The 27,300-nt window shown below is 38.1% G+C and overlaps 1 protein-coding gene and 1 long non-coding RNA gene across 3 annotated transcripts in view; one reads left to right on the forward strand and one right to left on the reverse strand.

The window, feature by feature from the left end:
* Positions 1 to 12,337, forward strand: part of LOC120239802 — a 153,064-nt gene extending 140,727 nt beyond the window's left edge. The window contains exons 3-4 of the long non-coding RNA XR_005530512.1: positions 9,531 to 9,617; positions 12,238 to 12,337. This is a non-coding gene — a long non-coding RNA (uncharacterized LOC120239802). The remainder of the gene's footprint in view (positions 1 to 9,530; positions 9,618 to 12,237) is intronic.
* The window catches only part of HMGCLL1 (3-hydroxymethyl-3-methylglutaryl-CoA lyase like 1), a 184,952-nt gene that overhangs the window by 126,354 nt on the left and 31,298 nt on the right, over positions 1 to 27,300 (reverse strand). For both annotated transcript variants that reach the window (XM_039244305.1, XM_039244304.1), the window contains exons 2-3: positions 9,505 to 9,585; positions 9,172 to 9,279 (exon numbers count right to left, since the gene is read on the reverse strand). In XM_039244305.1, the coding sequence (XP_039100236.1) occupies positions 9,172 to 9,279; positions 9,505 to 9,585 (189 nt within the window). The remainder of the gene's footprint in view (positions 1 to 9,171; positions 9,280 to 9,504; positions 9,586 to 27,300) is intronic.

Here is a 27,300-nt window from a genome sequence, read left to right on the forward strand (position 1 = left end):
TTGTTTAACATAGTGCTGGAAGTCCTAGCATCAACCATCAGACAACAAAAGGAAATCAAAGGCATCAGAATTGGCAAAGAGGAAGTCAAACTTTCACTCTTCGCAGATGACATGATACTCTACATAGAAAACCCGACAGACTCCACCAGAAGCCTACTAGAACTGATCCAAGAATTCAGCCAAGTTGCAGGGTACAAAATCAACGTACAGAAATCGGTTGCATTTTTATACACCAATAATGAAGCAACAGAAAGAGAAATCAAGAAACTGATCCCCTTCACAATTGCACAAAAAACCATAAAATACCTCGGAATAAACCTAACCAAGGATACAAGAGATCTGTATGATGAAAACTATAGAAAACTTATGAAGGAAATTGAAGAAGACACAAAGAAATGGAAAAACATTCCATGCTCATGGATAGGAAGAATAAATATAGTTAAGATGTCATTACTACCTAAAGCACTCTACACATTCAATGCAATTCCAATCAAAATTGCACCAGCATACTTCTCAAAACTAGAACAAACTATCCAAAAATTTGTATGGAACCACAAAAGACCCCGAATAGCCAAAGTAATACTGAAAAATAAAACCAAAACGGGAGGTATCACCATCCCAGACTTCAGCCTCTACTACAAAGCTGTCATCCTCAAGACAGTATGGTATTGGCACAAAAACAGACACATAGACCAATGGAACAGAATTGAGAACTCAGAAGTGGACCCAAAAGTATACAGCCAACTGATCTTTGACAAAGCAGGAAAGAATATCCAATGGAAAAAAGACAGCCTTTTTAACAGATGGTGTTGGGAGAACTGGACAGCAACATGCAGAAGAATGAAACTAGATCATTTTCTCACACCATGCACAAAAATCAACTCAAAATGGATAAAGGACCTGAACGTGAGACAGGAAACTATCAACACCCTAGAGGAGAAAGCAGGAAACAACCTCCTTGACCTCCACCGCAGCAACTTCTTACTTGACACATCCCCAAAAGCAAGGGAATCAAGAGCAAAAATAAACTGTTGGGACCTCATCAAGATTAAAAGCTTCTGCACAGCCAAGGAAACAACCCAGAAAATTAATAGGCAACCAACGGAATGGGAAAAGATAGTTGCAAATGACATATCAGATAAAGGGTTAATATCCAGAATCTATAAGGAACTCACCAAACTACACGCCCGAAAAACAAACAACCCAGTGAAGAAATGGGCAGAAGACATGAACAGACACTTCTCCAAAGAGGACATCCAGATGGCCAACAGACACATGAAACGATGCTCAGCATCCCTCCTCATCAGGGAAATACAAATCAAAACCACACTGAGATACCACCTCACGCCAGTCAGAGTGGCTAAAATGAGCAAATCAGAGAACTCTAGATGCTGGCGAGGATGTGGAGAAACGGGCACCCTCCTACACTGTTGGTGGGAATGTAAACTGGTACAGCCCCTCTGGAAAACAGTGTGGAGGTTCCTCAGGAAACTAACAATAGAACTCCCCTATGACCCAGCAATAGCACTGCTAGGAATTTACCCAAGGGATACAGAAATGCTGAGGCATAGGAGCACATGTACCCCAATGTTCATAGCAGCACTCTCCACAATAGCTAAAACATGGAAAGAGCCTAAGTGTCCATCAACAGATGAATGGATCAAGAAGATGTGGTTTATCTATACCATGGAATACTACATGGCAATGAGAAACAATGAAATCTGGCCATGTGTAGCAACATGGATGGACCTTGAGGGTGTTATGCTGAGCGAAATAAGTCAGGCAGAGAAGGACAAATATCATATGTTTGCACGTATAGGAGGATTAGGAGGAACTTGACGGAGGAACAAGGGGGAGAAGAAGGGCGGAAATGGTGGGGGAAAGGGAGAGAGGCAAACCATGAGAGACTCTTGAATGCTGACAAAAACTGAGAACTGATGGATGTGGGGGGGAGGGGGGGATGGGCATGGAGGAGGGCACTTTGGGGATGAGCACTGAGTGTTATGTAGAAACTAATTTGACAATAAACTATTTGTTAAAAAATAAATAAATAAAGAGCAGCAACCATAAAAAAAAAATGTGTGAATATGCTTTAGGCAATTTGCTAGCCTTATGTGAGAACCATAGTAATAATATAAGTGTAAATGTTTTTTAAATACTTTAAAATATTTACTATTAGGTTTGTCACTGCTTAAAAACATAGCAAATGGTTAAGCAAAATGAAAGAAACCAAAACAAGTAAGCAAAGCCCCCCTCCTTCCATAATAGAGAAATGCAAGAATTTACACCATCACTATTTGTAAACCTATAGTAATACCCCCTAATATACAAACAACACTTGTATAGGATATAAATCAAATTCACCACCGTTACCGTTAAGATCTCACCGTTAGAGAGATCCTAATATAGTATTCAGAATACAGTTGATTATTCTTACTTAAAAGGATAAAATTTTGACTACAAACCTAGAGAAACATTCTAATACAGCAACTTAAAATAATGCAGGATGTTTTCTAATAACAAAGAGCAACAAAAATCTAATTGCTACTTTTCATTTCTAGAGTACACTGACATTTGTTTTTTAGAAAAGAAAAGGACTTGCTACTCTTTACTCTCAAAACAAAGCAGGCATTACCGAAACAGTTCAACACATTGAATTGAACCAGGCATGCCAACTAGGTTACAAGAGATGATCTGTGAAGGTGTTAGTCCAGAAGCTAGGACTCTGCTGAGCAGGTCTGGACATGGAAGGCATGGCTTCTGGGTATACAGAAATCATGTACTCCACAGTGAAGACAGTGATTCCTGAAGTTGTGTGGCCTCACCACCTTCAGATGGATGGTGGAGATTTGGGGGCTATGACGACCGACTGCAAGCTCTAAATTTTACTTTTTGTTTTTTGGCATTTTCTTTTTCCTCCACTCCCATGGCCTCCCCTCCCCTTTCACCTTGGTGTATGTTTAGAAACTGGGACACAGGAAAAAGCTTCACTCCAGGGAAGAGGTGGTTTTGAAGGCAAAGGCCTAGGATTCTGTTTTACCAGCTTCTATTTCATTTCTGTCTCCCTCCTTCATCTCTTATGCTGTCTAGTCAACAACCCTATCCTTCAAATGCCAACCTGAATCCCATTTGAGGCACACAATTTTATAAAGGGGTTGGGTAGGAGTGAGGTAAATATTAGCAGCCCTGATAATGCTAAAACATCTATTTTTTTTTAATTTAGGAGTTTCAGAATGCAGAACCTGTTTTTTTTCAACCAACTATATTTATTCTTTAATTATTAGTAAGAAAAAGCATGGGGCTAGATTAATTACTGTATCATTTTTAAAAACCAAAATGTCAAATATTATAAAAAGGCTCCAATGATATTTCTCCTTCTGCTCTTCTAGTACTCTAGAAGCCTAGTTTCCAATCAAGAGTTGACATCCCTGAAAATGGATGGCTTTGTATTCCTCAATGAATTATTAATGGAAAAGTAATGCCATAACATTTATAAGACTTGGTTATAAAAAGCACACCATTTTTGCCTGCCTCTTGGAACACTCACCTTTGCAACTCTAAGCCACCAGTTTAGATGTCTTAGGCTGCCACACTGTGAGGAAATTCTAGCTAGCCCACAGAAAGACTGCATAGAGAGTTTCTAGAACACGCAGAGAAAGAGGTGTCCAGCCAGACTCCAGCTGACCCAGGGGCTAATTCCTGCTATTCAGCTGGGACCACCATCTCTGCAAAACCTGTAGACCTAGCCGCCTCACTGAGCCATGTAAAAATTCTTGATCCATAGAAACCATAAGCAAAAACAAAGGTTGTTAATGTTTCCAAAGACTAAATTTGAGGATTATTTTATAATGCAGGTAATCAAAAGGACCAGATTTCATTTTGCCAGCTTTCAGGGAGCATGGCAATTGTGGATATGTGGATATGTGAATATACATGCGCACACACATGTGAACACACATATGGAATATTTGCCACATGTTACACAGTCAGTGGAAAATCACTGAACTTACTGAAACAATTTGAAGAGGCTGTGGTTTGTGCCATTAAATGTTGGGAAAAAATAAGCTAGAAAATCTGTTATGCATTTTTTTATTTTCTTGAAGACCTAGTATACTTTATCTATGTGGATACAGCTTTCATAGCACAACTTTATCCCCATTTACTTTTTTAATTCCAAATTTTTATTTGAATTCTAGTTAGTTAACATACAGTGTGATATTGGTTTCAGGCATAGAATTCAGTGATTGATCACTTACATACAACACCCAGTGCTCCTCCTAACAAGTGCCCTTCTTAATACCCATCACCCATCTAGCCACATACAGAAGAATGAAATTGGACCACTTCCTTACACCAAAAATAATTCAAAATATATGAAAGACCTAATGTGAGACAGAAAACCATCAAAATCCTAGAGAAGAATATGTACAGCAACCTCTTTGATCTTGGCTATAGAAATTTCTTACTAGACACATTGCCAGAGACCAGGAAAACAAAAGCAAAAATGGACTATTAGGACCTTATCAAAATACAAACAATCAACAAAACTAAAAGGCCCCCATTTACTTTTCTGTTAATTTTTAGAGAGAGCGAGCACAAGTTGGGAGAAGGGCAGAGAAACAAGAGACAATCTTAAGCAACTCCATACTGAGTATGGAGCTTGATCCCATAGCCCTGGAATCATAACCTGAGCCAAAATTGAGAGCCAGACACTCAGCTGCCTGAGCCACCCAGGTGCCACCCCCCACCCTTTTTAATGTTTATTTATTTGAGAGAAAGAGAAAGAGAGGAGCAGAGAGAGTGGGAGAGAGAATCCCAACAGGCTTTGTGCTGTCAGTGCAGAGCCCGACAAGGGGCTCAATCCCACAAACCTTGAGATCATGACCTGAGCCAAAATCAAGAAGTAGATGCTAACCCTACTAAGCCACCCAGTTGCCCACTTCTAGGCTCCCCCTTTTAACATTTTTTTTTAATTTTTGGAGAGACAGAGACAGAGAAAAAGGCACTCATTTACTTTTTATAACTATCAGAGCTCATTTGCTCAAGACCTGTGTGTCTATTTTTCTTTGAGATCAACTATTGCACAAACATTGACCTATTATTTGACAAGTATGAAATTCAACATGCTCAAATAATTTTTTAAAAAAGTCTAATACAGCTAGAAGCTATTGCTAAAAACAAAAAATCCTTAAATATAAGCCTTCCATATAAGCTTTTTGTAAGGAAGCAGCATGTGGTACACGTGTAGCATCTGTACCATGACTACAAATTCAGGAGATAAGAAAAGGAAATGAAGACATCACCAATGACTATTCTGGTGATCCTAACTGGCAGGTGCCTGATGCTGACTGTGGTAATTGACCAGACACATCTCTACTATAGAAATGACATGTGGAAGGTATAAAGGTACACAGTAGGGCAGCAGTTAAGTGAAAATTCATTATTCTTAGCGTGTAGTAGCAGCTAAGAGTATTCTAAATACAGAAGTGAGCACACTAAGGCAGCCTCCACTGAAGAGAGTTAGGGTTAAATGCTCCTCCTTTAGCTCACCCTTGTATCTGTGTACAAGGACTCCTGTTACATTGAAACAAAACTGTACTCTTGGTAAATTTCTCCTGCATATTCTCTGGGGAGGTAGCAGAAGCCAACCCATCGGGGTATAATGGATGGGACTTGCACTGGAACACTTCCCAGATGATGAAATTACCCTGTCACTTAACTGTGCCTCCTAAGCAAAATACTCAGGGGGCTGGGTGCATATGCACGTGCTCTCTCAACCTCTGAGGCGCTCTATCTCACACACGCACACATACACACACACTCTCAACATCTATGTTAAAATACCCTTTTCCAAGCTTCTTCTCCACATACCCATTCATTCAACAAGGGCAGAGCCAGGAAGAGAAGCAGGACACTCAGAAGTAGAAGCTACAGCCTCCTGCATCTCATCAATGTAAATCTGAACCTGAAACTTCAATCCAGTAACCATTTTCATTACTAATAAAGAATACCATCACACACTGAAAGGAGGGCTGGGAAATGTTTACGCATTCCTTGTTGTTCACATTGTGCTTAGGTCATATTTTCAAGTGTTTAACAAATTTGTAAGTAATTGTTACAGTCTTTTAAGTATATGTCTTTTTACTTTTACAGAGAAAAATCTCTGTCCATGTCACGAACTTGGGACCCACCTTTTCCAACAGTTAAAAATGAACGTAAATGGGAGCATTTGCTGAGACTCTGCCTGTGGCCTATGGAAACACACAGTGTTATATATGTTTAATGTATTCTTATTTTTCCATAAATGATTTTCACTTTCATCACTCATGTGAATGAAAACATTTAAAACCAAATAGCTAAATAACATGAATATAAAACACTAGTTCACTTTTTGAAATTATTGTCTTTATCATGATTTAAATAGCTTACTACTAAAGAGCCACCTTCCAAAGTTGCAGTATGCCTATTTTTATAAACATGTTTTCTTTGTGCTGTTATTATTCATTCCATAAAAGTGAGAGACTATCTGGATTCATTTCAAATGTTCTTGTATTATATGTCACTCTAAGGAAACCTTTTTTTTTTCCAGATAAGTTGTAAAGAACATGTTGTGGTTTTTTTTTTTTTTTTCTTTTTCTTTAAATGGCAAGTATTTTATCATCTCTGGCCATTTAGATGATAGGTGTGGGATCCTGTTTTATAGGGGACCCTGCTACCGTGGAACTTTTCTTTTAGCTGTCTTACAAAGCTGCTGCCAAACACAACAGTGGGCGGCAACTGTAAAAACGCTTTAAAACGCTAAAAAAAGAATAAGTGAACAAGCAGCAATCTAAACATAAACTAGAGGACTATTCCCATGACCTATGTTTAAGGAAAGGAAACAGAAGAAAATGCAGGGAACTAAGAGAACACCGATTTATAGCTACACTCACCATCTTTAGAAGAAGTACAAATCACTTCAGACAATTATCCATCAGCAGTTGCACTAAAACTGTTGTGTCACATCTCAGACATGATTTTAAGTTAGAGGAGTCTAATGTCATAAGGTTTTCTTCAAAAATGAGTGATTACAAGGTAAAATTTCCAAAGAGAAATTAGCATTATGAATTCATTCTGATTTCACACCCTTTTCTGTTCACATGAAAACAATGCAACCGGCAGAATTACATGATGAGACAATCACCAACTACAATAAAAACTGCTCTGTGCAGGCCAGCTCAATGAAATCTAAAGCACAAGCACAACTATGGAAAATCACATTTAAAAAATGGGATGTTCTCGAAATTGCCCTTTGAAAAGACCTCAGTATGTTGACAGGTCCTTTAGAAAATGGCTGGTATAACTTGGGAAGACTCCATCTGGTAATATCTTTGATTCAGACACACCAATTTCTTACAGATTTTTAACACATTTATTTAAAACACTGTTATGCATGTAACCACATGAGAATTAAAAGTGAAATACCTAACATATTATTTAGTGTTTGAATAAGTATCTTCAATTATTCAGATCAGGCTTGTCTGATCCAGTATTTAAACTAAACACATACTTCCATCTCTAAGAAAATGACTTTTTATGAAAAAGAAGGAAGCTAACTTGTGTGGAATTCAGGGTCAGTCAGTCCATCTGTGAGTCAGGCAATCACTCAGATAACCCTACTGAGAACCGGTCAGAGCCACGTGCTCTGGACTCTGGGCACTCATAGGCAGGAGTCCATTCATGGGCCTTATTGCCCTCAACACTCCCATACTATAGGAAGCATCGCTGGGATTTCCAAGGTCCAAAGAGGTTAAGTCACTTACTCAAGCTCAAGGCACAATGTGGACAGGGACACAGTACCAAAGGTACTTCTGCCTCACCACAGCTGTCCTCAAGAGCTACATTGGGAATTCCATCATTTATTCAATAATGATGAATTGAATTATTCATTATTGAGTTGAGCCTAGGAAGTGTTCATTATATCTCAATAGATTAGGTCCTGAGTTTACCTTCAGACCAAGCCTAGAATAAGTCATCTTGTTTTATGGCCCTATCACATATCTATTTAATATGAGACCAGAAAGCATTTTCCTATTACTGTATACAGAGAGACTGCCTTCCCTTTTGCTCTGACCATCTTTCCTCTAAACCAGCTAAACAGGAAGTATGGCCCTCATGAAAGGTTCATCTTTCTAAATGTTACTGAATGTGTCCTAGATTAGTGTCAAGAATAATCAGACAATTTCCAGGGTTATATAATAGAATGTGACAATTGGTGACAATTCGCATCATCTCAGTAAAGAAGAATATTTTGTAAGCAGTCTTATAAAAACATTGGAAAATAAAAAATATCTTGAATAGGACTTAGTAAACTTTAGTATCTGAAATACTACTGTGATTGGTCATCAATTAATACTACCAATAACTTCTCTTTTTCCCGACATTATGCCAAAGTTACACCTTTCTAGTTTTTCTTCAACAGTAATCAAATTTGTGAAGTGAACACTAATTGAATCAAACAGAGGCAATTTCATAAAGACTTAAGTATGATACAAGGGGCTCACATTCCCTTAAAATTAATGATAGCTCATAAAATAATGGTGAGCGATTTTACAAAATGACCATTGTCAAGGAAATAGGTCTAGTGTCCCAAAGCTCTTTGTGCCTTCCTAAGGAAAGTATTTGTGGTCTTCATTACACAGAACCAAATACATGAACAAAAAGTTAAGAGTCAGCTGTCCATACCAAAAAATTCAAAGTGACGTGTTATGATTATTTCAGGCTGATTGATTCATCATTCATTTCACAATACCTACTTACTAGGCACTAAGCAGTGGGGAACAGTGATATTTAGATTAGTCATGAAGTCAGTAAAGTGGTAAATTGACAGCAGGCTCCTAAATTGCTATTTAAGAACCTTATCTACTCATTATATTGGACCATATACTCAGGATGGCTTGAGATGGAGTTCCCAAAACTTTTTAGGACTTAAGACATAGATGTTTCATCATAGGGATTTCTCTTTAATAATGTCTCAATGCATGGGCTAATATTTTGAAAAAAAAAACATAGTAAATTAATAATAATAGGTTAACATTAAAATTTACAATTTGCTAAATCTTGGCAAATCTTTGGCTAAATCTTGGCAAAGTTGACTTAAAGATTCAATTAAGGAATTATGCATTTACGTACCTGTGGTACCCATCTGGAGGACACAAAGCTGGTCACTTCTATTACAGATAAGCCAGTTTGGGAAAGTTGATTGATAAATTCAATTTTTATATCTGTAGGAACTATAACCTATGAAAGCATTAAAAATTATAAGTAATTCACATAGGGTCTATTGAAACATAAATAGAAAATTACTTCCTAACAAAAGTAAATCATATTTAAGATGCATAAATTTAAGTAGCAATTGAGAACAAACATAATCGTGTAATATATGAAACCCATCTAAGACTAGAATTTTAATAAATATTTTGGTTTAGCACTTGGAATTACTATGTTAAACTAGTATCAAACTACCTTTTCATTCTGCAATCCATCCCTAGGTCCAACTTCTACTATTTTAACATACTCAGGGAGTCCAGATGACTGGGATGTTTCCTAAAATGGAAAATACAAGACAAGAAAAACAGGTAATAGTTAGATCATCAAACTTGCTTATCTGAAAATCAAATGATTACAGTTTAATAAAGTTCTCACTCCAGAAAGCTAAATCTAACACAGTGCTATAATCCAAATATCAAGTTTATATTACCAGCAACATGAGATGATTTTTTTTCTTCTAGCTCAGTAATTTCAATCATTAGATGAAAATTGAAAAATTAATTTCTAAAATATAACTGGAAAAGGTAACATATTCAGGATTTAAAAAGCAAACTTGTTAAGTAACTGGATATGTGTTGATAAAATTTACTATTAGAATTAATTACAAAAGTATATCTTTGTATTAACATTGTTCTACCAAGCACAGTCATAAAGATGCCACACTCCATACCTTGAACTTGAGGAATATGGCTGTGGTTCTCTGGCCTGTGCCTAGAAAACTGAGACTAGATAAAAAGGTATCCTGCTTATTTATTTTCTGTGTCACACCACACAACTAGCACCTAAACATAGCTCCCTGAAGGACAGAGCCACTGCAGTAGGGCCTTCACCCTCAATATTCCACTGGGAACACCTAGTTGTTACCCATTGTAGTACTCTGTTCCACCTTTTGCCCAAATCTGAAATGGCAGAGGGTCTAGACTCTGGAACCTCTGGCCCAAAACCAAGTACTATGGACACATTTAAAAAGACATTAGTCGAGGTGCCTGGGTGGCTCAGTCGGTTAAGCATCTATCTGACTTTGGCTCAGGTCATGATCTCGCGGCTCGTGGGTTGGAGCTCCACGTCAGGCTCTGTGCTGACAGCTAGCTCAGAGCCTGGAGCCTGCTTCAGATTCTATATCTCCCTCTCTCTCTGACCCTCCCCTGTTCACGCTGCCTCTTTCTCTCTCTCTCAGAAATAAATAAAAAACACTAAAAGGGTTTTTTAAAGACATTAGTTTATGGGTCACCTGGGTGGCTTAGTTGGTTAAGTATCTGGCTCTTGATCTATGCTCAGGTCATGATCTTATGGTTCATGAGATCGAGCTCAGGCCATGATCTTATGGTTCATGAGATCGAGCCCAGCATAGCTCTGTGCTGACAGTGCAGCGCGGAGCCTGTTTGGGATTCTTTCTCTCCTGCGCTCTCTTTCCTTCCCCTGTTCACACATTCTCTCTCTTTCTCTCAAAATAAACTTTAAAAATCAATAAAAATTAAAGACAGTTTAAAAAAGGAAAAACAGAAACTGCCTTTCTAAATGTCACATTATAGTTAAAATTAGAATAGTCTCCTAAGAGTCACTAAAAGAACCCAGATAATCCCTGCTACAATGTTTACATACCACCCTCAACATTTCCATTAAACTGGACAATTTAATGAGCAAAAATTAACCAAAAAGGAAAAGAACTCTCATCTCTCCATCTTCTGAGAAGGTTGTAATGGAAGCATGGGGCCCCTCATCTTTACACTCCATTTTGGAAGGCAACCATGAAACCATGTCTCATTTACAGTGGCCACAGTTTCAAAGCAATAAATGACAGAGATGGCATAGGAAGGTGGAATAAGAGAAGCTCATTGTTCTTTCTTGTTACCTCCAGTCCTAAAACAGCAGAAATAAAACAAAACAAAATAAAACTGGCCAATCTTAAGCCATGTTTTTTCATTATTGCTATTTCCCGAAACTGCACCTTCAACAGCAATTAGCTTAGAGTATACATGAAGAGTGTTTCTTTATTAAACAGGAATGTTTTAATAACCACAAGGAACACAGTGTCTTTTAGGATGGTAACAACATGCTGAATGCAATTAAAGGACTTAAAACCCTCCTTTACAACACTGTCCTAGCTAGCAGAAGCAACAATCTGAAAAAACTGAAGTAGGATCCTCTACCAAGTACAGACATTTCAAAGTGTTAGGTAGAAGCTAGATATAAGCAGTGGAAAGAATGCTTCAAGGCTGAATCCAAGTCCTTGAGGAGGAATGATAGAGACAGGAGCTGGAGGCAAGGATGGTGACAAATAAGCTACACATTTAAAGCCAGGGAGCACAACATCTTGATCTGATAGCTCCTAAGACCTTGGGGCTGATAGACCAAAAGGCCACAGGTATAGAACTTGTCCTCTGCTACTCCACCTTTGCTCCAGGAGAGCCTCTACACTCATTATAATGAATCTGCATTACACATACACAGCGCTGCTGGATGGACAAAGGCTGGCATGATGATTCCACAAACCTTGTAGGATCAAAAATTCCCCCTTCCAACTCCCTGTGGGGGGAGTTCTCCTAATGACTAGAAGCAGCCTCCATTAGAGACCACCCCACTGTACCTTACAGCATCCCCATCCCAGAGAGACCCAGTAGTATCCAACTCAAGAACAACCTGAGGGCTGGTTCCACCTCCTGAAACCTGGCTGCTCTCCCACCTTGGGAGTGTATTTTGCTTTAATAAAATTGCTTTGTGCTTGCTACTCTCCTTCTGGCTGTCTTTATCTGAGCATGAGCACAGATCCCCTTGTAAATCTTCCCATGGGGAATCCAAGGACGGAGACCTCCATTCCTACAAGGCAAGTTCTCTCTCACCCACAACAAAAGCAGAGTATGAACTCACTTGTGAAGTGATTTGTGAAGATTTCTTCTGGAATATAATGCTATTATTTTTTCTTTCTAGGCATGGAAAAATATTCGCTCTACCAGTGTATCTGAGAAGTCTGAAGAAAGTTAAAATGTGTTCTCCTTGTTAACAGCAACATACATACATAAATAAATAAACACAATCAAGTAACACTTGAATATGTATGATGTAAGAGCCCTTTCTTGGTGTTCTTTAGCCTTTTTCTATTCATTTCTATCTCTGTATTAATTTCTCATAGGGGCTTGAGCTATACATAAACAATGTCTACTGGACAAAATTCACCTCAATGCTGCACAACTACACAGAAATGATTCAAGACTGAGCTCATTATTTTCCCCACCTCATGACTCTTCTCAGACATTCCCAGACCACATGCTATTCTTTACCCTTCTTACCACTTACATCTAAGGGGTCCATTTATTACTGGTTTTATTTTGGCATATACCCAGCACCTGGCACAATGTGTAACACTTAGACTGTGCTCAGTAATTACTTGTTGATTATGTTAGTCAATCTCTTCTGTCACTGACTTCATTAAAATTGCCATTTTTTTCTCAGCCAGTCCATTGCTTTATCTTTGTAGGTAATGTTCCTAATATTGTTTCTCCATGATTAAAATCTTTCAGCAACCAGCCATCACCTTTAGAGCAATCTAGTCTCAGATAGATGATTCATGTCAAGCCTCTCATCATCTACCACTGTCTCTACTTCATGCATCTTCTGACTTTAGCCAGGCCAAAATCATGTCTTCTACACTTTCATGTCTGTATACATGAGGTTTCTGCTGCTTAGAAATACCTTCCATCTGTGGAAAAGATTTTCCCCCAAACTATTTCTCTTCTTCATGGACAAAGGACTGGACTACATTTCTCCCCTATGTAATGGTTATATCGGAATAAATTCAAATCAATGGAATGCAAGGGTGAATGATATGCACCACATTTAGGTTTGGCCCATGAAAATATCCCATGCACATCCCTCCATGCTCCTTCCCTTTCAGTAAGCTGATGCAGAGGAGCATGGCCAACTTGAAAGCTAATAAAGACCAAACAAAAATAAAAGTAAATCAACAACAACAACAAAAATGGAGACTTTCTTTGAATCACTGCTTAAATAACAACATCATGCCAATAAGATGCAATCACTTTATACTTTATATGGACAAAAATGTCAACTCTTTAAGATCATTTACATTAGAGGTGTATCTTTTATAGTTACTAATTGTGAAGAATGGTTAAGGGTCTGAAATTTTAGCCTACATGTAAACTAACTATTGAGGCTGCATGGATGCTGGTGGAAGGCACAAGACACCTGGATCAGAGGGGGAAAAAGTGCTGATTACTCACAGTACTCACAGCAATAGCAGTAGCTAGAGGACCAGCCTTTGTGGCTGGTTCCTCAAGCCCCAACTCCTACAGGGAGAAACAAAGATGACTGACACTTGCACAAGCAATGGGTTGCATTACAGGAAAGGAACAAGGAACACCAAGCACAGTGAATCTGATCCTTTGGTAATAGGTGTAAGCATGATCTTTCCATGGCTATAGGGGTAAGCATGGTTGTTAGACTATGAGCATGCCTTCCTTTTGCTTTGTAGGAATACATTAGCTGTGTCTTCTAAGACTTTAAGCACACTTATCCTTTGCTCTAGAAGAAGCCTTCTATCATTTAAAGCTGTTCCAAGAAAAAAAAAGCTGTTCCTAGTATAAACATTATTTTCTTCTTTTATTATTTTTTTGGAGAGAGAGAGAGAGAGAGAGAGAGAGAGAGAGAGAGCAATCCCAAGTGTGGGAGGGGCAGAGGGAGAAGAAGAGAGAGAATCTTAGGAAGACTCCATGCCCCAATGCAGAGCCCAATGTCTGGCTCAATTCCACCACCATGAGATCATGATCTGAGCTGAAATCAAGAGTCAGACACTTAACCGACTGAGCCACCCAGGCACCCCGTCCAATACAAAAATTCTTGAAAACATAGTTTGGAGCCAAGGCAATTGTAACTCTGCTTGCAGACATACAGAAATTTAAGACATGTATGAAGAATTATTTTCCAATAGTATCCACTCTTCATTTTAATACTGTCTTGATATATGGCAAATTTTCCCAATTAGTAAGCCACTCTGTTGGCTTCTGCAATTATAAACACAGCCTGGGACCAAATCTGTTCAATCTATCTTATAAGACATTTAATTAAGTCTACTCTCCACAGAACTACAAGTAGTAGGATAAAATCAGCCAGCATTATTGATATCAGCCATGCCCCCTCCTCCTCTGAAGGGTCCTGGACTCGATGAACTGAATAAATCCCATGCAGTAGAGACTCTGCACCAGAAACTGAGAGGCATTTACTTTGTACCCATTTTATGATAGTGTATATGTTGCCATGCTGACTACTATGATGGATCCAGATAGCAAATGATGGTAACTTAAGTGATTGAAGTTGATCAGCAGTTTGATTCTAGGGGACTTCATTAGAATGTGGGCCTCATCTGATTCAATCAGTACAATTCCTAGCACCCAAAGATGTGTCTTTGATTTTTCAGTCTATGTATGTCCAAATGGCAAATAAGCTAGTGCACAGACCACATTCCAAAGTCAGTTTTAAAAAATGGTAATATCCTTAAGTTCTCCTGAGTGGGTAGAGTGATCACACCCATTTTTAGCTCTGCACAACTGTTAACAAAGATAAAACTACAGCATCCCGGTGCACATGATTAGGTTTCAGCTTAGCCAAAACATCATCCAACCAAGCCAAGGCCTCAGGAAAAGCACTGTGAATAGAAGCGTGCCACTGAACTAATAGCTTTGCTTTAGGCAGTGGAGTGGGCAGCAGAGGGCAACTGCTACTTTTTGTGTGTAGAGCTGAGATTGCACTGGGGACAGGCTTACCACTTTCTTGAATATACCATTTCCATTTGATTATTGAGGTTGTGCTACCTTGTTAGTCATTTCCAAAATGAAAATAGGCCATAGAGTTCAAATGCCTCCATGACTCAGGTGTCCAATTTCAGCAAGAGCTCAATAGCAAAATAATACCTGATTTTCAAAAGATACCTGGTAGCTATGTCAGGGCAGGGAGGGGTCCAAATTCCTAAACAGCACCTCCAAGTGGATGCTGCCTGACTTTGTCAAAAGTTCCAATTAGCAAGATCACCAGTCATAGAGGCTTGTAGCTCAAAATGGTCAGAAGGATTCAGGGATTCCCAAGGGATTCTTCACTTCATTATATGCAGCTTTTCTTAATTGAGATGATCCCCTCTGGCACTTATGGAACAGAACTACAATCCCATCACACATCAATTTTTACTGTATGTTCAGATGCGGAATCAACAACATATTGTTGAGGCTTCAACAACCCCATCCAAAAGGTTACTTTGATTCTCTTTTCCCATTGTGAATACTGCCCAAACCTCATCAGTTGAAGACAGGCCTCCCACCTCTGGGACTGAGTAGGATGGTGACTTTGACACGTTTCTGTGACAGACAAAAATGTCTGAGTCCTCCCTCTCCCCAAAGTTCCCCGGCACACTCAGATGGATGATCTTGATGAACTAATAATCATCTTTTTCCTTAAAACAGATGGAGAAAGATTAGAAATGATATAGGGGCACAGAGGGAGAGATTCGTTCCTTATCAGTAAGGCACCTTTACTTTCCATTTTGGGCAGCAAGGGAGCTGCTCACCAGCTCAATCAAATGAACACATTATACATAAAATCATCATTACTAACACTACTGATTTTAACCTGGGGAACCCCTGGACTCAGCAACCACAATTGCATTGGTTCCCAGCAAGATAATGGGGTGGGGGTTGTTCCCTCTGGATGACATGGGCTTGACTTGCACATGATCCATCAAGATAATAACTCTTCATCCAGTCACAATATATTGGCTAAGGGAGTTTTGCAAAGTGGCAAGGCTGACCATAAAATTTATAATTCTTTGGCTCCCTTCTCATTCTCCAATATGTTACCTTTCAGCAGTATAAACACAATCTGGGGCAGCAGGATTCCCCGATACCAGTCAATAACTGACTCATCTATGGTTCCTCATAGAGTCTATCCCAGCCAAATCTTTCCAAGAGGGCCAAAGTTTCTGTACAGCAGCCAGAACTCACAGACTCAGAGACCTTTTTCTGTCATCTCCAATTATATCTAAGTTTACCGTGACAGACTGCAGGACAGGCAGAGTTGTAAGAAGGTCCAGTTACTGCTATTCCTCTATCACAATCATTGCTCATCCCATACCCTCAACTCCCAACTGAACCAAAGTTCTTATGATTCACCCAATTTTTTTTTGTAACATTGGCCAAATTTATTTCTTCTATAATTCTAGTAACTGTTGATGCAAAGAGGAAGAGAATCTTCAGTCCACACAGTATTCATCTTAGTGCTAGTTGTTACAATGTGTGGACCTGAGGCTGTCCACCAGATAGCCAAGGGAGTTCCCCTGCCCCTAGGAAAGTTAACATAATCAAGGCACTGCTCAACCCTTGAACCTTCTTCCTGGAAACCAGACTGCAACCATCTTCCCAGTTTCTCATCATTAATAGTCAGTAAAACACAAGACCATATTTTCCTCAATTGACTATAAAATCTGGTCAGTAGGTTTGCTACTAACTTCCATTTTCTTCCCTCAAATCCCTTTAATCCATCAGAAGACTTCCCATTCTTTCTTTTTCAGGAAGTCATGTCTTCCTCTATACCCAATCCCCATTAACAAGCTGTCACAACCTCTGAAGGACTAAGATTTTACCCTACATGCTAGCTCATAAGCAACTCAGTCACAGTTTTATGGGAGCTGGCAGAAGATATGCAACTCTTGAATGAGAGACAAAAACTTTATTATTCACATTAATGCAGTCATAGCATCAACATTTTCTTTCACTGGTTCCCAGAACATGACAGGAGCACTGCTTGGGGGATCCTGAGTATTTCACAGTTGGGAGGTAGGCATACCTACCCTTTGCTCGGTTTCCCAAGGTTGTTTGCCAGACAAACACCTTGAAAAGACATTTTTTAAAAAAAGTTATTCAATGCCTTGGCCATTAATACATACAAAAATGCAAGAGACCCATAAAGAATTGCTTCTCAACATCTTATTACTTCAATTAATACTCAGTTATTTTTCTCAACAAAACTTATTCATTATCTAAGAAGCTATTTGTGATCTACTCAAGACTCTTCTGACCTCCTGAAACTCAGTAATTTCATTTCTATTATCCTATAATAGTCTGTAGAGACTTATCTTAAAATGTAAGTACCACTTTACTATTTCTAGTATTTGATTATAAATCTTCAGAGTCATCAGAATTGACACATACATACTCAAATGCTGTTTGTTAAATAAATAAGTGAGCTTCCACCTAACTTCAGAAAAGTCAGGTTGGCCTTTTGTCTATCAACACATATTAGCAGATTATAGGTATCAGATATATGAAAATAAACCAACCAAACAAAAATTTCTGCCCGTAATAAGCTCACACTTTAGTGGCATCTGCATGCTACCTTCTGAGAGCAGAGGCAGTGGGGACACAGCAATTTTTTTTTTTTATATAGTAAATATCTAAGAGTTGATGAATGACTTATATGTTCCAAGGAATTGAGTTAAAAAAAAAAAGGAGTCTGCAGAAGTTAGCAACATAGTCTTTAAATAGGTCTATAGTCTGAATTTATTTTTATAGCATTAAAAGCTCTATGTTACTGAGCTCAGTGTATCCTGTTTAATGTGGAGTCATGTATGATCCTGGTGAAAAACAAAAGATGTATTATCCAGAACAAGGCTTTCAAAACGTCATGTTATATGGCTGAATGTATGCCCACATTTGGCATCAGATTTCTAATGGTTCACTTTCATAGAACAACAAAAGGAATACTATCTTGCATTTATATGTTGCTTTATTATTCCAAAGTACTTTTCTATCTACATTTCATCTGTGAAGCTACCCTGTGAGGTAGGCAGAACTGAAAGAGAGATTAAATGACTTTCTAAGGTTACCCAACTAACTTCCCTGGCTCCTTTTTTAGTTTTCTTTAGGATGAGATTAAATATACCACAAACTATTGGGCTTAAGGTTGTGAAATAATGAACTATTATTTTATGTAGAACATAAATGGGCTGCTTTCCTTACATTTTTCATTCTTACATAAAATTAAATGGAACACATATTTTGATGGGGATTTCTCTGAAATCTTAATGGAGTATGTGCCTGTATTTATTTTTTATATTTACACATAAAATATATATGGGAGGCTTCTATATATACAATCTACCCTCCTGATGGTGACAGACGATTTCTTATTATCCACTCTACAAATACTGCTTATTCCCCTCTAAGAAAACAAGACCATCCACAGGAGAAATTTCCTGACAGATTTTTATATGTTCCACTCACTTCATTTCCTGAGGAGTAATTTTATGTGTAAAGTCTTTATAATACTGACATAACTTGTTTCATGGTCAGTATTCTTCCCACAGAGAACTGCTACACCAGACAAATCAAATGCTCCCACTACACAGATGAGAAGTCTGAATCAGGAAACTGTAAGATTTTCTTTTGAAATTAAACTGAACTTTTTAAGGCAGCATAAATTAGATTTCAATTTTTCAAAAGAATCTATTTTTTTCATCCCATCTGAAATATGCCCACAGTGCATTTGTGGTAACATTAAACTCTCCACATTCTGCTTTTTGTTATTTCTTAGATATTTCCCTGTTAGCCTAACTTAGTCAGGAACACATAAAGCATTCTCGCTGATAGAATAGATATCCACAGAAACCTTGGTCCTCTGGAACAATCTAAAGACATTTCTCTCTCTGGTGCCTTTCCAGGATGAAGGGCTGAATCAACAAAGCTGATATTTGAAACCCTTCTTTCATAATATCCATGTCTCAGTGTTCACTCAAAGTCAATCTCCGGCAGTTTAAGAAGAATTCAACTTGTAATAAGATAAGAATATGTTTGTAATGTACTGTTAAGTCACCTCAAACTTTATAAGCAATATATCTTAATTTACAAAATCAAAAGGTAAAAGAAGGTATCTACGTACCTTTTAATAATTTTTGACAGCCAAAAGGAAAAGTAGAATACATCCAGTACTTTGTTCCCAACTGCATTCAGTAAATGTATGACCAATAGTAACAGAGATTACGAACCCTTAGTTCTAAAAATCTGAACACTCTTCCATATGTATGCATGCTAATATTTGTCCTGCGTACTAAATGGAAAATTAATGCTGGGTGTCAGTGCAGATATAAAGCATAATTCAAAATGAATTCCCTCTGGAAATATATTAATTTTATGAGCACTTAAATAAAAGTAGTTACAAAAAAGCATAAGAATATTATACAAGATTATCTGCCATAACAGATCGAAATATAGAATGATGAATATGAGATCTAAATTTATTCATTAAATTTATTTAAATGAGGCTCTTAGCATCTCCATCACTTAAGTTCATTTCCTTGTTAAATTCCATTTTTAGAAGTGTCTTAAGCAATAAATGTCTATATAAAAACTTAATAGTCATTCACGGATTGCTTTAATATAAATCCATAACTGTATTATAAATAAAATTGAATATGAGGACTGAAAATACCGATTAACAGAGATTGTGTGAACAGTATGAAACATGGATGGTATTAGAAACAAAAGTGGGATGAAACACATAGGAGGAAAACTAAAGAAATCAAGAAAAGTAGTTTTTAATCCAAGAATTCTATCACCTGTCCAGTAAAAGCATTAAGATAAATTTCAAAGAGTTCAAAAAAAAGAAAAACTTCTATGCACTGATATAACATGAGATCTCGTACACATAGTTCTGCTTCTTTAAATGGTGGCTGTTATTTAGACTGCTTAGTTTCTAGAAATAAAATTATTTATTCCTACATTCATGGCAATTTAACAAAAAAATGAAATAAACTTTATGAAAAAGTAGGCAACATCATTTATAGGTTTTTATTACTATTATCATTATTACTGTAATTAAATTTTAAGATAGTAATAAAAGTGTTAATTAAAAAAACAAAAGAAAAAGTTTGACTTGAAATATTTTAAGTATAGAAAGTCACCTTTTCCTTAGCGTCTTTGCTAATATACATTTTTTAACCACTACAATTGTTTTTGCCTTTTGCAGACACAATAGGCAGACAGATCAATTGAAAATATAAACACACACACCACACCACACACACACACACGGGAAAAACTCCCAACTCCCAGGAAAAATATGGGATATGCCATGTAGTACACCAAGTCTCATCACAGAAATATTTTTAGGATGATCAATTTCTCCAAACAGTGGCTTATAATAGTACATGAAACTATGTTAAGCTAGCTATACCAGCAGCATGACTTTTAGCCACAAAGTTTAAGAAAACCGTTGAAATACACAATTTTTGTCAGAGTTTTAAAGTTCATACACCCAACATAGTATACAGCAGTGCTTTTGCTGGGGCAATTTGGCTTATCTGGCTAAGAAGCCACAATTCATTGTTGTAAATAGTTGCTTAAGTTTTGATTGCCATTATCATTTGCAAAAAGCAATTAACGTGCTTTGCATGACTTTTTGGTTTTGCCATGTTGACTGTTTAATAATGGCAAACGATGAAATCACATCAGAGATATGCTGGGAGTTTACAGCTTTATAATACTCTTTATTATGTACAAGAAGACTAGACATCTGAAGAATTCATTCAAACTTTGAATAAGGTTTTTAGATCTTAATGAAGTCTCTTTATCAAAATACTCCTTTAGATAATATGTATGTTCTGATGGGCAAGAATCAAAATGCCTAGAATTGTATGGTTATAGACACACCAAAAATTCTCTGGAAATAATAAACTAATTAATAATTTATGGGGTCTCATATCCAATCATATGTAAGAGTCTGACATTGTGAGTGATTAACTGTTGAATGCTAAAAATGGTGGAATAAGAGACTGATAGAGATACTACCGCATTCTAGTGAAATAAGGTGGAATCTCTGTCTTTGGAAATTTTGCTTTCCATTATTGATGGACTATAGTATTTGTTTGAGTGTGCTGTTCAGCTATTCCTTTCAGGGCTGAGACAATCCTGGAAGCTGAAACTTTGGCAGCTGAGGGCAATTCACTTAGCCTTTTTTCAGGGACTGCCCTCAACTAAAGAAAGCCACCTTCTCATCTCCTCTCTGTAGTCATCCAAGGAGTGGTTTATGCAGGAATGTGACAGCCCAGGCCCTTTGCTGTAAGGCAGTACAACTCCAAAGGACCTTAACAGCTCCAAAGACTCCAGTGGGACTCACACCTTTAGTAGGACATCACAGTTCTACTGCTCCCTCTGCCTTGTCCTACCTTTTCCACTTCCTCACAAGTACTGTCAAGGGCGCCAACTTTCTGCACACAGACCCTCTTCCAAGAATCTGTTTGAGGAACCAGACCTAAGTATATTGGTGCCATAAGTGAGCTGAGGAAGCAGACTCTAAAATGGGATTTGGGAGACAGATCACTGTTTTTCGTGTAGTCCTCATCCTTGGAAGTAGACAAGACATTAATGGTCCCTGGTAAACTGTAGCAATGTTGCAGTTAAAAGATTCACTGGTTCTGCAACAGGTTAATTTTTGTCCCCATGGGACATATGCTATGTCTGGAGACATTTTTGGTTGTCACAAATGCTGGGGACTACTGGCATCTAGTGGGTAGCAATCAGGTATACTGCTAAACATCTCATGATGCACAACACAGGGCTCCACAACCAACTGTAATCCCACATAAATGTAAATAGTGTTGAGTGTCAGGCACTCTGATCTATATAACTGAAGTGATTGAAGGATAAGGTTGTTCAGTTAATTGACATTAGCTGCTCCAATAAAGAGTCAAGATCCATCTCCTAGTTTACATAGCTGAGCCAGTTTTCCAAACCAAAAACCAAATACCGTAGGGTGGGGGAAAAAAAAACAGATTCCCATGTAAAAGAGACTGTACTACTACAGCAACTATATATTCATTTAATTAATTACTTTTCTATGAAATGGAGATCATAAAGGGTTAATATCCAAAATATATAAATAACTTATATGGGGCATCTGGGCGGCTCAGCTGGCTAAGCATCAAACTTCGGCTCATGTCATGATCTCGCAGTTTGTAGGTCTGGGCCCCGCTTCCAGCTCTGCGCTGACAGCTCCAAGCCTGGAGTCTATTTCAGATCCTGTGTCTATCTTCCCCTCCCCTCTCAAAAATAAACATAAAAAAAAAAAGAACTTCTACAACTCAACACCAAAAATAATAATAATCCTATTAAAAATGGGCAGAGGACTTGAATAGACATTATTCCGAAGAAAACATACAAATGGCCAACAGATACAGGAGATAATGCTCAATATCACTTATCATCAGGAAAATGCAAATCTTAACCATAATGAGCTATCACCTTATCACCTATCAGAATGGCTAGAATCAAAAAGGCAAGAAATAATAAGTGATGGTAAGGAAGTGAAGAAAAAAGTTCCTCAAAATGTTAGAAATTCCATATGATCCAGTAATTCCACTACTGGGTATTTACCCAAAGAAAATAAAAACACTAGGTCAAAAATATCTAAACATCTCTATGTTTATTGTAGCATTATTTACAGTAGCCACAATGCTGAAATAACATAAGCTCCCCTCAACAAACAAATGGATAAAGATGTAGTATACACATACACACAAACACAGAAATATTACCCAGCCATAAAAAGTATGAGATCTTACCATTTGCAATGACATGCATAGACTTAGAGGGTATTATGCTAAGTGAAGTAAGTCAGATAGAGACAAATATCATATGATTTCACTTATATGTGGAATCTGAAAATCAAAAAGCAGAAACAGACTTATACATGTAGAGAAATAATGGCTGCCAGAAGGGAAGGAGGTGGGAGGATTGGCAAAATGGGTGAAGGCAAGTGAGAGGTACAGGCTTCCAACTATGCAAGGAGTAAGTCATGGGGTAAAGTACAGTGCAGGGAATACAGTCAATGGTACTGTTAATAGTGTTGTATAGTGACAGAGGGAAGCTATACTTGTGGTGAGCACAGCATAACATACAGACTCATTAAATCAATAAGTTGTACACTTGCAACTAATGTAACATGTGTCAACTATGCTGCAAATAAAAAATAATAAAACACTGGCAAAACATTGAGAAAAAAACAAATGAAATAAAATGGAGATCAAAATAGCTATGAAGAATTTTGGCAAAGCCATGCATAATGCTGAACGTATAGTGGTCATTAGACAAATAGGCACAAACAGTAATTTTTTTTATTCATTCATTCACATAATTCTAACTGGAGAGCTAATACAGGCAAAATCCTATTCTAGAAATTGCTCTAAGAAAATCCATATGGATATGGAAATCAATTTCCAACAAGTTACCCTAGTTAGAACATTCCTAAAATAAATTATTAGTAACTCTAGTAGCTTTGTTTCTAATACTACTCGTGAAGCAACTCTCTGACATCGTTTAAAAACTTTGGTGCAAGGGCCATCCAGTGTGGTAGTGAAAAACTCTGGAGACAAAAGACCTGCCTGTACCACATACTTGATGAACAGGCCTGGCTCTATCATGTACTTTGATGTACAAAGTTGAGGAAATAATTCGATCACTATTCCTCATTATCCTCTGTCTGAAGTGGGAATGTGACTCTCCTTTGAGCCAAGTATCCTTGGCGTATATGTGTTTGTGAAGATTGAATATGAATATAAATCATTTAACATTTAGCTTGGTGAGGATTTAATACTTGACTAAGTATGTGGCTTTCTTAAAGCTAACATGACATGAAAAGCTTCTCTAATATTTTAATAAAAGGATAGTTTAAAATTATTTCATTATCACTTTAAAATACATGTATTTGTTTAAAATTTACAATGAAAGGAGTCATTGTCGATAGCAGAGCAGATTACCTTGTAGAGTTCTAGCCATAATCAAAATAATACATGGAAATTATTCAAGGTCTTTCAGCAAGGAGCTCAAAACACTTTGGAGACATTATCCCATTCTGGAGGCTGCCAACAATTTTATCCACCTCCAGTGCTGACACCATCAACTCCACCCATCCTGTTCCACTTGGCAATGTCAACCCAAGTTTGAATTTTTCAGAGGCGACAGAGGGGCACTCACTTCATTAAGAGGGTAAATAAGAGCTCATTTTCGAAACCTGGCTGAATAATGCCATGAACGAGCACAGGAGTCAGTTATTTCCTTGTTGGAAATGTTCTCCTAGAAAAGAAATGAATTTAAAAGGCAAATTAAATGCATTAATAATTCTGATTGGCAACATGCTCAAGGAAAGAGTATCTAAAAAAGCCCTCTATCATCATCTTCACATGCTAGATTTCAATTTCTCTTCTTTCACCCCAGGGAGCTTCCTTTCAACTTCAAAGAGTAGTTTTGGGGTATGGAAGATATAAATAGAAACAAACAAACAAACAAACAATATACATCTTTTTGTGGAACACAGAGCCAGCAGATGAATGGTTGACATTCATGCAAAAGTCTCAAGTTTAAACTGACCCACACCCTTGAGCAAAAAGACTTCACAACACTTTAAAGCAACCCAATCCCTCATTTTATCATCATTCTTGAGGTATACTGATTATTCTAATTGTCACTACAGGTTATGGGATAGAAAACGTTCCTGACCTCAAAATCAGAATTTCAGAAATCTCATCATGTAGGACATTAAAAATATATGTGGAATAAAATATACTGAAACACAGGAGTGGAGGGAGGCTAGACAATATGCCAATGCACATGACCCCTTAAGGCATGGAGTCCAGGGCAGAACCGTAAGGTGGTTATGTCTAAAACTGAGACTCCAGTGTGTCCCTCTCCAATCTATCCTCCTGCAGGCCTTCATGTTTCAGTAAATTGCATACTTTTCTTTTGAGCTGCTGACATAGACTAAAGATTTGTGCCCCCCCCCCCCAAATTTGTATGTTGAAACTTAACATCCAATGTGATAATATTTGGAGGTAGAGCCTTTGGGAGAGAATTGGGTCATGAAGGTAGAACCCTCATGAATGAGATTAGTGTCCTTATAAAAGATTCTGGGGTCCCCTGGGCGGCTCAGTCAGTTAAGAATCCAACTCTTGATCTTGGCTCAGGTCATGATCTCACAGTTTCAGGAGTTTGAGCCCCACATCAGGCTCTGTGCTGGCAACACAGAGCCTACTTGGGATTCTTTCTCTACCTCTTCTCTGCCCCTCCCCCACTCATGCTTGCCTTGGTCTCTCTAAAATTAAACTAAAAATTTTTAATATAAAAAATAAAAAATTTTAAAAATGATTTTTTAAAAAGAGACTCCGAAGAACTCCCTTTATTACATGTACCATGTGAAGACACAGAGATAAACCAGAAAGACGGCTGTCTGTGAACTAGGACGTAAATCCTCACCAGACACTGAATGAGATTTCCCAGCCTCAAGAACTGAAAAATAAAGTAGTTGTTTAAAAGCCATCTAGTCAATCGTATTCTATGACAGTAACTCCAATGGACTAAAGTAACAGCTAAAGCCTGCACAGGACTCCTCCTCGAATCCTCTCTTCTTCATGTGGCCTCTCTCAGGCCAATCAGCAAACTGTGTTCTAGCTTTTCAATAACCATCCCTCACCCCGATTACTACAAGAGCCTTGTAAGCTGCTTCTATGATTCTACTCTTGCCACCCCCCCCCCCCAAGACAGCAACCTCGCGAGTACTTGTGAAACATAAAACCAATCACGTCATTCCTCTGGTTCAGTACCCTGCATGACTTTCCTTTTCCCTTAGAGAAAAATACAAAGTTTTTACCATGGCTTTGAGGCCTCCAAGATATTATACCTCACTACCTTCCTGAGCTGCTCTCCCACTCATTCTTCACTCCTGCTCCAGCAACACTGATTTCCCCACAGTCCCCTGAACCCCTGGGCACTTGCACTTCTTCCGCAGACCTGCTCTTCCCCCATATATCTCTGTGGCCCCTTCCCTCCCTTTCTTCACATTTCTGCTCTTTGTAGAGCCTATATAACGTGGAAAGAAAGTAACAAAAACCCTCCTCACCATCTTATCACTCTTCACTTGATCTTAGCCAAAAGCCGAGAAGCGATCCCATCTTATCACTCTTAATCTTGATTATTCTTCTAGTACTCATCACTACCTCACACATTATGAGTACGGCTATTTAATTATCTATTGTCTGCCTCTTCCTATTAGACTAAGAGTCCCTTGAGTGTATGGACTTAAGTTCACTGCTGTATCCCAGCTCTCTGAACTTAGGCTGGCATATGGAACATGCTCAGTAAATACTGATGGGATAAACAGATATGATTTATTCAGAGTTCATAGAAGTTAGTCATCTAATAGAGGATGTTCGCAGTCATTATGGGTTAGAAAACACCACAAATTCACTATACATAGTGCTCCCTGATACTCTGAGGAAGACAATAAGAATCCTTCTTTGCACATGAATTGTCTAAGGGAAGCTTTCAAAAACTCCAAAGGAGATGCATGTGGTAAAGAATCTTCCACAAAAGGAAGTTAGGTCAAACATCTGGGCTACTGCTTTTCAAAGAACAGAATATCCTGTGATCTAAAGGAACATACATGTTTTTGTTGTCAGGTTCTCCTTGGCAGAGTGGGATACAGTTGAAATTTTCCACTGGTATTACTGGCTATGATATATTAAAATATATCCAGAGTCTTGGTCCTGAGGATCTAAATACCTACTAGTATGCAGAATGTTTGATGGGGGAAGAGGGGCTGTTCCCTACATTAGAGGAGGAAGAGTTGTGATTATTGTCATCAGCATCAACGTACCAAGAGCCCCCTTGGAGGTCTGTGACTACTAGTTAGCTGGGCTTTCTTTTATCCATTTATTTCATAATTTTGCCATACTGCAGTGAACAAAGGACCCCTTTTTCATGACATTTACAGACAACAGCAAAAAAAAAAAAAATGTAAGTGGGGCGCCTGGGTGGCTTAGTCGGTTAAGCGTCCGACTTTCGCTTAGGTCATGATCTCGCAGTTCGTGGGTTCGAGCCCCGCGTCGGGCTCTGTGCTGACTGCCAGCTCAGAGCCTGGAGCCTGNTGCTGACTGCCAGCTCAGAG

This window comes from Hyaena hyaena, unplaced genomic scaffold (assembly GCF_003009895.1).
Source record: "Hyaena hyaena isolate Hyena2069 unplaced genomic scaffold, ASM300989v1 scaffold_242, whole genome shotgun sequence".
Classification (NCBI taxonomy): Eukaryota; Metazoa; Chordata; class Mammalia; order Carnivora; family Hyaenidae; genus Hyaena; species Hyaena hyaena.